This window comes from Formica exsecta, unplaced genomic scaffold, assembly GCF_003651465.1.
Source record: "Formica exsecta isolate Colony F162 unplaced genomic scaffold, ASM365146v1 scaffold265, whole genome shotgun sequence".
Lineage (NCBI taxonomy): Eukaryota > Metazoa > Arthropoda > Insecta > Hymenoptera > Formicidae > Formica > Formica exsecta.
In genome coordinates, this window is record NW_021849915.1 from 989,616 (window position 1) to 1,000,144 (window position 10,529).

A 10,529-nucleotide genomic window follows, 5' to 3' on the forward strand; every position below is an offset into this window, starting at 1 on the left:
TATATATATAGATAATATTCTTCTTAATTTCGCCAAGTTTAGGATATAATTCTTTGGATAATTTTATTCTAAACTTAATATAACATGAGGTATTATTTTAAATAATATGTAATATAACATGAGGTATTATTTTAAATAATAAAAGTGAGATTTATCCATTTGAAAATACTATTATCTTAATAGATAAAACAATTAAAATGGACATTGGAATTCAATGTTTTTTACATCTGTGTTATCGGTGTTCTATATTGTAATTAAAATGCAAAAAAAAATGTTTGCACGTCATACAACAAACATATCTCTTTACGCATGACGTATGATATTACTTGTGCAATTACTATAAATAACTTTGAATCTGAAATGAACTTAATCGACGACATAAAGAAATTGACACAAGAAGCTACACAGACGTATGACCATAACTGGACAATTAGTTCAGGGCAAAGAGCGGACGGGCAAATGAGCAGAGGCACATGATAATGATCGAACAAACAAGAGAGGGACGAGCAAGAGGCGAAAACGAGAGCGGCGGAGAAGATGAAGAGAAGAGAACGACAAATCGTTCCTCCTGTCCTTTCCCAATGTAATGCCGGTCAATCGAGGTTGTGCGAGAGTGCCTCCTACGTCACGAGTATATCGATTGCGCGTGCGACGGGGGTCGCGCAAGCGCCTCGGATTCACGGTTCCCCGTTTTCCCAACGTAAACAGTCGCGTCGCCCCCCCTCTCCGCCCGCCAGCCATTTCAGCATCCCTTGTTGATCTCTTCTCCTCCAATCGCGCCGAGACCGGCGCCCGCACCCTCGCGAGAGCTCCACCTGGCCGCGGCTCTACCTGCATCGAGTCCCACGACGAGGGGGATAGCGGGACGGGGAGGGGAGGGGTTTATCAACCCCGTGACCGATCGAGAGATGACCCGCGAGATCCTGGCGAGGACCGGCGAGTTCATTGACCGCCGGTGCCACTTAGGCAGAATCTCCCTGCCGTCCCCCTCTCTCGCCCGACCACCCTCAACCATCCCCCTTCACCCCATCCCCCCATCTCTCGTGAACGCGGTCACCGGGTTCCGGGGAGCCGCGAGAATGCGCCGCCTAGTGCTCGCCGGTGTTTCGTAGGGGTGGTCTCGCAGCGCGAACACCCCGAAGAGAGAAAGGCCGTGAGGAAGGCTCGCCTTTCTCTGGTCGATCGATTGACTCGGACGAAGCAACAGATTGTTGCGAGCGTTAAACAACGACGGGAATTAGCGGCGAACGGACGCCGGGTGTTCTGTCGGTGGTGGGATTGTTATTGAGAGAATCGGTGGGAAAATCCGATTAAGGGCGGACACCGATCGGCTTTCGAAGCTCTGAAGACTTTGAAGACGCTGATTCAGGAAAAGGTGGATTATTTCAGGCGGATGGATTTTACAGAAAATATTAGAAGTACTTGTTGGAAATGTGATTGCATAATTGCATTGAAAAAAAAAAATAATAGATTAAAGAGAATGTGGTGGAAAATTCTGAGATATTAATAGTTTTCTCTGGCGAATTTAAAAAGTTGGTGAATGTTGTATATTAAAAGGATTCCGGTCGAAAGTTGGTGAATTTTATCGTTTAGACAATTTCCGGTTAAGCAAGTGAATTTTGTAATTGAATAGGTTTATAATAGTTGGTGAGTTCTGTGATTAAGAAAAATAGTTTTGTGAACAAGCTTGGTGAAAAATAATATGAGCTTTGATAAAATAATAATTTTAATAATAATGATAAAATAAAAATTTTAATTCGAGTATTCAATACTCATACACTATACGAAAAATCGCATATTAATTAAAAAATGCAAAACGGATAATAATTATTATGGGATGGAGATTTAACATATTATATTAAAATACAAATAAATAAATATTTATAGAATAAATCAGATTTATTAGTTAGCGGAAAATAATATTTTTACGTATAATTCATATTGCTTTGTACATTTATAAATAAAATTTTTGTACGCAGTAATTTAATATTATATTTACTGACACAATTTCTTTGTGCGAAAATATTCTCGCAACATGCTGTAACAAGCGCGATTCACGTTGATTTACTTTAAAGTACAGTTATATTTCTGCATGGTTCGGCAAAACAAAACCACGTTTCCTTTGCGCGAGCAATGCGAAAAATAACGTGGGAAGCTAATAAAAGTGATTCGTTGAAGGTCGACAATCGCCGCGGCCTAATAAAATATCGTCGAGTAAGCGAATAATAAAAAATAAAAACACTCTCCGGAAATTGGTTTCCGTCCGAGTCGGTCAAATCCGCAAAAACCGGGGACACACAAATTTAACACAGAGAGAATAATATTACATTACCTTATACAAGTAATAATATTTACAAACTCAATTATCAGTTATCTGTAAGTAAAATTTCAATCTAATATAATAACGAAAATTATCTTGGAAATTGAAGAGAAAAATCACGAAGGCAGGGAACATTATTGATCGCGACTTTGACATAACAGGAGACCAATCCTGGAAAATGTGTTTATGTATGTGTGTGTGCGCGTGAATCTAAAGTGTTGCAAATTATTATGAAAAGGTATACAAACAGATCTCTGCTCAGTTCGACGTGTATTTGAAGTGATTCGCCAATGAGTAAAGTGCGAGTGTAAGGTCGTAACACATATTATAGTATCGTGCGATGGTTCATGTCGGTGGAATTAGCCCATCTCTGGGCGGTGCTCTGCCCAAAAGTCCCAGTTTTCATCAGGGTCTTGCCTTGGCAACGGTGTTGCCCCAGGACTTGAACAAGGGTTACCCGGTGACCTTCGCCCTGCACTATCAACCTTTGCAACCTCTTCTAATCGGTAAAGCTCTCCGTCGTTTCAATCAGTTTTACGAATTATTTTCACAAATTCAATTGCACGTCAAGTTTTTATTACAAAATTAATGCGTTATTTAAATACACTATCGGTTCGCCATCAAAATATAATAATTATATCTCGATAAATAATATTTACAATTTTTATTTTTATTTTTTATATAATCTGTATTACATTGGTAAAAGAATATTGTTTGGGGATGAAACATCCACGAAATGTCGAATCGTAATAAATCGATCTTGTTACTTCTATTATGGAAACTTCCAGGAATAGTAGACGATAAATAATGCCTCGGTAACAGTCGCGGTATTTTGAAGGTCGCTATCGATTCTCCTGCAGAACCTGCTTGATTAATCAGGAAAGCAGAACATGTTTCAGATTTTGGATCAAAAGTTTACCGTTCGTTATAACGTGCTATTAAAATTTGCATAAATATCGACTGCGAAACAACCCTACGGTCATCCTTTTCGTGAGGAATAAAGGAGATTTATTAACATCTGCAATAACTGTCTATGTAGATTGGAAGGTTCAGCAAAGCAAATAGAATATTGATTATCGCGTGCTTCACTTCTATCAACGCGATAAATTATATTTCAAATATACTTATCCTTATCAGAAATATTTTGTTAAACTAACTTTGCTCCCACATTGAGGATTATAAAATTATTTCAAAACCGAGGCTATTAATATTCTGTGTATTTATATACGATATAGTTTTTTATGTATTGTAATAATTTTATGTAACGGCAAGATAAAATCGCCAATTTATCATATTTCGTCAATAAGAACTTTGTACTTCCGTCGATAATATCTTGAAGTATGAAACATAAATTATCGGGGGATTTAAGTTCGTTCAAGAATCATTTCTCATTTATGTCAAGAAGGCAAATGAAAAAGCTATCTGTTGCACCAGCAGAAAAAGAAACAGGCGGGGCAAAAAGAATATATTCGAATATGCTTACATCGATATTCATATAGACTAATATGATTAATAGCGACAAGGTGCGCGATACATCCATCGTGCTCTGTATTTATCGTAAAAGCTGCCAAGTGCGGCGTGACCTATTAATCACCGTTTATCTGATTCCAGAAACGCAACAGGGAAACGAACGGGAGGAACTTTTTATACAGAAGCTACGGCAATGTTGCGTCCTCTTCGACTTCGAATCCGATCCCTTGTCAGATTTGAAATGGAAGGAGGTAAAGCGCACTGCCCTCCACGAGATGGTCGAGTACGTAACCAAAAACAAAAATGTTATCACCGAAGCGATATATCCCGAGGCGGTAAACATGGTAAGCAGCATATTTAATATATTGTGCGTAAAAGCATGGAGATCCTTGCAAATTGCACATATTTTTTCCAAGAATTGATGAATGAGTCTATGTAAGTGACAAAAAGTTCGATTTGTATAAAAATGGAAATAAACTGTACGCGATAAACAACACACAATAGAACAATGTATAGAAATTATATATATATAATTTTTTTAATGAAAAATATTTTTTTGGCATTTACATAGTCTTACATTTTCAAAGAAGGCATAGAAACATAATTTAAATAAAATAAACGCTTTAATAATATTGAAAATAAAATTGAAAGTTTTACTAAGATCATGAAAATTCTGGCAGTTCGCTGTGAACCTGTTCCGAACGTTACCTCCGTCATCAAATCCTAACGGCGCAGAATTTGATCCGGAGGAGGATGAGCCGACGTTGGAAGCGGCTTGGCCGCACTTACAGCTTGTCTACGAATTTTTTTTGCGATTGCTAGAATCGCAGGACTTCCAGCCATCTATAGCGAGGCGCTACATAGATCAAAAATTTGTGCTACAGCTCTTAGAGTTGTTCGATTCTGAGGATCCGAGAGAGAGGGACTTTCTTAAAACGACCCTCCATAGGATTTACGGAAAATTTCTGGGCCTCAGAGCGTACATTAGGAAACAGATAAATAATGTTTTCTATCGATTTATATACGAGACAGAGCATCACAATGGCATCGCAGAGTTGCTTGAAATCTTAGGAAGGTAATAATAACTTTAATAACAATGATATATAAATTGTAAATTGCACAAATATATAAATTATATTCATCTTTATTTTTTTCACAGTATTATAAACGGCTTTGCTTTGCCGTTAAAGGAAGAGCACAAGGTGTTTTTGTTAAAAGTCCTACTACCCTTGCATAAGGCTAAGTCATTATCCGTGTACCATCCGCAATTAGCGTACTGTGTCGTCCAATTTTTGGAAAAGGATCCGTCGTTAACGGAACCTGTGATTAGAAACTTGCTGAAATTTTGGCCAAAAACACATTCCCCTAAAGAAGTTATGTTCTTGAACGAACTTGAAGAGATCTTAGACGTCATCGAGCCAGCTGAATTTCAAAAAGTCATGGATCCGTTGTTTAGGCAACTAGCCAAATGTGTCTCGTCACCGCATTTCCAGGTAAGCGTGCAACTTTGTTATCCCGTTTTTTTGTACAATTGTTCTTTCTTCTATATGCTTCGTTTGTTTTTTTCAGGTGGCGGAAAGGGCTCTCTATTATTGGAATAACGAATACATAATGTCCTTGATATCGGACAATTACTCCGTCATCTTACCGATAATGTATCCAGCTTTTTATAGAAACTCCCGTAACCACTGGAATAAGACAATCCATGGTTTAATTTATAACGCCCTGAAACTTTTTATGGAAATGAATCAAAAAGTATTCGATGAGTGTACAACACAATACTATCAGGTATGTTCGCGAGCAATGGTTTATATTTTCAATACGCTTATACTGGGTAAATAAATCGTTGAAACAGATATTTAGTATTAAATAAAAATGATAGAGTGAAAAATGACGAGTTAGTCGTATAGTTAGTAATGCATTGAATACTAAATGTGAATTTATAATTATAATCTCAAAACTACACAATTCTACATTGACTTGATTTGACAGAAAGATTAAATAATAGTAATTGGTCTTTCTGTTTTGGACACTTGATAGGAGCGTCAAAGGGAGCGAAAGCTCATTAAAGATCGAGATGAAGCATGGATGCGCGTAGAAGCGCTCGCTATGAGGCATCCAAACTATATTGTGACAAGTAAAAGCACAACGAATAACACATTATATATGTCACCACAGCATATAGATAACTCGCCGCCCGACGAAGATGGTGATACGGATCAAACTCCGCTTACTTTGGAAAAAATCGAAGCTAAAGCTAATGAGGTATGAATTTATATTTGTGTAAGGCTAAGAATTTCGCTGTTTTTTAATGAATTTTTCATCATATAGGCGAAGAAAATGACAAACGTAAACAAAGTAAAGCCGCTTTTACGAAGGAAGAGCGATTTACCACAGGACTCGTATACAATGCGGGCATTGTCCGACCATAAACGCGCCGATGAATACCTTGTCACGCCGCCAGATCCGAGTAATTGCTAGTCTCTACCACAAGCCCTTCCCATGTATCCTCTGTTTTGCTGTAGTAACATCGGAAGTTAGCTTTTTTTCTAGAGGAAAACGGCGATAAGAACGCAAACAATTTGGCAACAAGAATCCCATTGTGCGAAATCAATAACCGTATTATTATTTCAGCATGTATCACATTGTATTTGTTTACTTTAATAGAGAAAAAGAAAACCCTGCTCTTTCCCGCCGCGCATTGTGCGATTCAGAGAGACAGTATATAGGTATTCATAAAAGCTTACAGAAGAAGAGACTTTTATTCTTCGTAGAAATGCGTTGTATTTATTTCTTCATTACGAGAAAAAGAAAATTACAGCTGTGAGTGGAACTATAATCACATTGTTATATAAGATATGCATACGGTAAACGAAAAGGGCTCTAAATACATTACTCGTAGAATCTCCATCACATTGGAGGCACTTTGGGATGCTACTTTCTTGCTACGTCTCAACAATAAAATAATACACGGATAAGGTACGTAAGATGAGATGATTATGGATATTGCGGTTGTAACGGATTTGGTATATTCTACAAAAGATTTTATATACTGATGAGAGAGATTATGTGTGTGCGGGAATGTGATCGCGAAGATATAAACGTATGCTCGATGTTGTAACCCATACTATGCGCGCTATGCGAGCTTGTTGTGTTAACAATCTTGCGAATAATGTTTCCATTTATGTGCAAATGATATATACATATATAAATATACGTACTTGCTTTAACACTACAGGCTCGTTGTAGTTAAAGGAGAAACGAATAAATGAGATGACGAAGGGAAAAGAATATACGCTGGTGCGCGTTATCTTAGGATGTATATGATAGTGCTATTTTAAAAATAATAGATTGCTACGAGAATATCTGAATATTTCTGAGTGTACTACTTTTATATCTGTTGTGCCTAGATGCCTGTGGAATGCATTCACGAAAAAAAAGTATGCCTCCGCGCGCGGGGCCTATATATTGCAAACAGCAAAAATAAGCAGCGAGTTTACATGTCGCTTTGCCAAATATAATCGATATTACAGGATTTCAGTAATGCTTGCATAACATGTTGCGTTGTTAACTCATTGACCTTGGGATTAATTAAAAAGATTATACTGTTGCGGCCACAAAAGATGGGGAGGAAGAAAAATAAAAGAAGAGAAGGAGAGAAATATTAAGATACATTTAGCCCTTGCGCTGCTGGCAAGTTGTTACGTTAATAATTGTCGAGGATACCTTGTTGAACATAGATACGATAAGCACTTATATTAAATATTAGAAATTAAAGCTACGAAGAGAGATAGATTTAAATATTATTTACTTATTAATTATTCCTACTCACACGAAAAATGGCCATTTCAGCTAATTGATCATTATAATTAGTGATATAAATATCATTATATAATTAGTAGTTATCATATTATTTTTAGTAATGAGATGAATATAATGATACGAAAGTAGGGTAATAGTAATAATGTAGCTGGCATGCCTTGTGAATCTGTTTAATCTATATCTGGAAATCTGCGCTTTCCAAATTAGATTGATAATAAATAAATTGCGCATTTCCTAGAAAAGACCGTCACGTCAGAAAGGAAGAAAAGGATAAAAAAATTTCTATCGCCGCATGCAGCAACTCGAAAAGACATCGAATCAGATAGTCTCCGCGAATGTGAATGTATGCGCCTGCAAAAGCTTAAATTGAGCCATAGAGAGTTGAAAAAATCGTAATAATGATGATAATAATAATAACGCCGTTGTTAAAATGAGCTGCCGGGTCATTTTACACATGTAATAAAGACATGTTAACTTTACATCGTACCGTGAGAGTTCTTTCATACGTAGTACGTGTAAAAAGCACGATAAAAATATCCGCGATATATATTTTTCTTTTTTTTTTTTTATATACAGAAATTCAAACAAGGATTGAAATTGGTATAATTTTATTCCGGTTTTAATGTAAAAGTATAAAAAAAGATCTCTATGTTTATTTGTGACAATTGAAACTCGGCGTAAGGGATTTTTCATTTATGGTATTTAAATAATTCAAATCTCGTTATTAATATTGGTCTCAATTCTCGATTTCGATTTTCATGTATAAACACGAGAACATGATTCTTGCATATTTTTCCTTATGCATCTACAACGTTAGAAATTAAATTAATGGAAATTATATATTTTATATATTATATATTCATATCGGAATTATATGTATAATGTATATATATAGTTATGTATCAAATATCGCGGTTTCAATTTTTGAGTTTGAATCAAAGTCTATCAGAGTCTACAATATCTCGCTTGTGTACGCCATATGGGAGTATACTCTTTATATCCGTGATTTTTAAGATCGAGCGTATTAAAAAATCCACGATTAAATCCGGCAAGAAGAGATGCAAGCTCATCGTGTTCAACTTGCGTTTCGTGTATTTGGAATATATAATTATTATATATTATAATACAATTACAGTATAAATAGTACAACTTTTTTTGAATGCATTCTTTTTTTGAGTTCTAAAAACATGCTCGTTTCGTCAATATATTGGCATCGATTCTTGGCGTCTTTTTATATTTCCAATAATATTTTTTTTTTTCCCCCCTCTAAATTCATAGTATATATCAAATTTTTTTTATATATGTATAATGCTTATAAATTAATTTATTCTCGAATGATAACGTTATCATCATCGAACACGATGATCGTTCAGCATAATTACTAACTAAAGAACCACTATAAATTATAGACTAAAAAACATTTTTTAACTTTAAAGAAAAGAAAATTGTTTTGTTCTGCTTTTAACTTTATTTGTATTTATATAAATAATATTTTTTTATCTTTATGTTTTTATTATAGCAAGTTCACGCAACTTGATTTTTGTAATCTCTTTATGATATACGCACGTACGTATATATAGAATTTAAAAAAAATATATCCTAATCTACCCCATATTTTGTATGATAAATGAATGCATGGCTGTAGTATTACACAATATCTGTGCCGCAAAATTGAATCGAAAAAAATGAAGTGACAAAAAAAGAAAGATTTTAATATCGCATAAATGTAAAATCTTTATAGATAATTTTGTTATAAGGGCATCTCTCTAAGTCGTTGCAGGATTTTCTATATATATATGTGATATTTAAATTAATTGATATTAATTTAAATTATCCTCCCTTAGATATATATTATTAATCATTATAAAAAGTATATCATCGCGCGCAAAAAAAATGCTATTAAAAAAAAAAATAGATTTTGTTGTCTTCTGTCTAATAATTATTCGTTCGTTCATTGAACATTATTCGAGCGATCGATGATATTTCACATATACGTATACATATATATTCTCTTGCAATTTGTTAAAAAACATAGTTTTATAGTAAATAAAAAGAATTACAAGAGAAATCATGGCGGGTACGTTCTTACGACAAAAATATTCTATAATAATAACTTGATAATGTATACATATAATATATTGCAAATGCTTGTAAGACTTTGATGTCGAGCTGCATGAAGTATATACGTCTAAACGTGTAATTAAAAAATATATTTCTTTAATTGCTCAATGATATAATGTAATTTTTATTACATAATATAATATTTCAATATGATTGATATCTAAAATTTAAAAAATAGCTTAAATTGCAACAGTAAAATATTTTTCATTGCATCTGTAGGTAGTTCTTTTTTCTTGAGTGTGTGCATGTGGCGTGCATTTTGATTAACAAAAAAAAAAAATTGTTTACAATTTTTAACAATTAAAAATGCTCACAAAATGGCGTTGACATATAGTGTTGCTATTAGATATATCAGATTAGACATATCAGACTATTAAAGATATCAAACTATTATCTTTTATTTAGTAATTTTTATCTGCAAATTTTAATGTTAAAAATAAAAAAAATGCAACTAATGCTAATCTTTTGTTATAAATTTACTTTGCAAAAAAGATATATTTTCCAAATATTATAATGTTTCAGGATAGATTAGGACTTTTCGACTTCTGTTCATATAATACACATTTGCAAAAATATGAGACCTAGTATCGGTTAATACAACGCGCGATATATCCTATGAGGATATGCCACGTCATATTATTATTATCGTTAGTTTATCTCAGCAGCTTTTGCAGACTTATCTGCGGATTAGTACCGATTAGTGTGGAATAAAGGAAAGTTATGGGTAGCAAAGCATTACCGTACTTCGTGTCAGGAACTGTCATTAAGGGCTTCGGGAGAGGTTCCAAAGCGCTCG

General features: G+C 34.6%; 2 protein-coding genes across 3 annotated transcripts in view; both read left to right on the forward strand.

Annotated features, from left to right (window-relative positions):
- LOC115236931 (serine/threonine-protein phosphatase 2A 56 kDa regulatory subunit gamma isoform) overlaps nucleotides 1-6,629 on the forward strand; it is a 21,405-nt gene extending 14,776 nt beyond the window's left edge. Inside the window, exons 1-7 of one of the 2 annotated variants that reach the window (XM_029809669.1) lie at nucleotides 1,974-2,826; nucleotides 3,932-4,134; nucleotides 4,471-4,865; nucleotides 4,950-5,283; nucleotides 5,360-5,578; nucleotides 5,831-6,055; nucleotides 6,122-6,629. In XM_029809669.1, coding sequence (XP_029665529.1) covers nucleotides 2,661-2,826; nucleotides 3,932-4,134; nucleotides 4,471-4,865; nucleotides 4,950-5,283; nucleotides 5,360-5,578; nucleotides 5,831-6,055; nucleotides 6,122-6,271 — 1,692 coding nt within the window. In that variant the 5' untranslated portion in view covers nucleotides 1,974-2,660 and the 3' untranslated portion in view covers nucleotides 6,272-6,629. Of the gene's footprint in view, nucleotides 1-1,973; nucleotides 2,827-3,931; nucleotides 4,135-4,470; nucleotides 4,866-4,949; nucleotides 5,284-5,359; nucleotides 5,579-5,830; nucleotides 6,056-6,121 lie in introns of those variants that run through there. The other variant, XM_029809668.1, reaches the window with a different exon arrangement.
- Nucleotides 6,623-10,529, forward strand: part of LOC115236937 (riboflavin kinase) — a 5,485-nt gene continuing 1,578 nt past the window's right edge. The window contains exon 1 of the mRNA XM_029809677.1: nucleotides 6,623-10,528. Coding sequence (XP_029665537.1) covers nucleotides 10,454-10,528 — 75 coding nt within the window. The 5' untranslated portion in view covers nucleotides 6,623-10,453. The remainder of the gene's footprint in view (nucleotide 10,529) is intronic.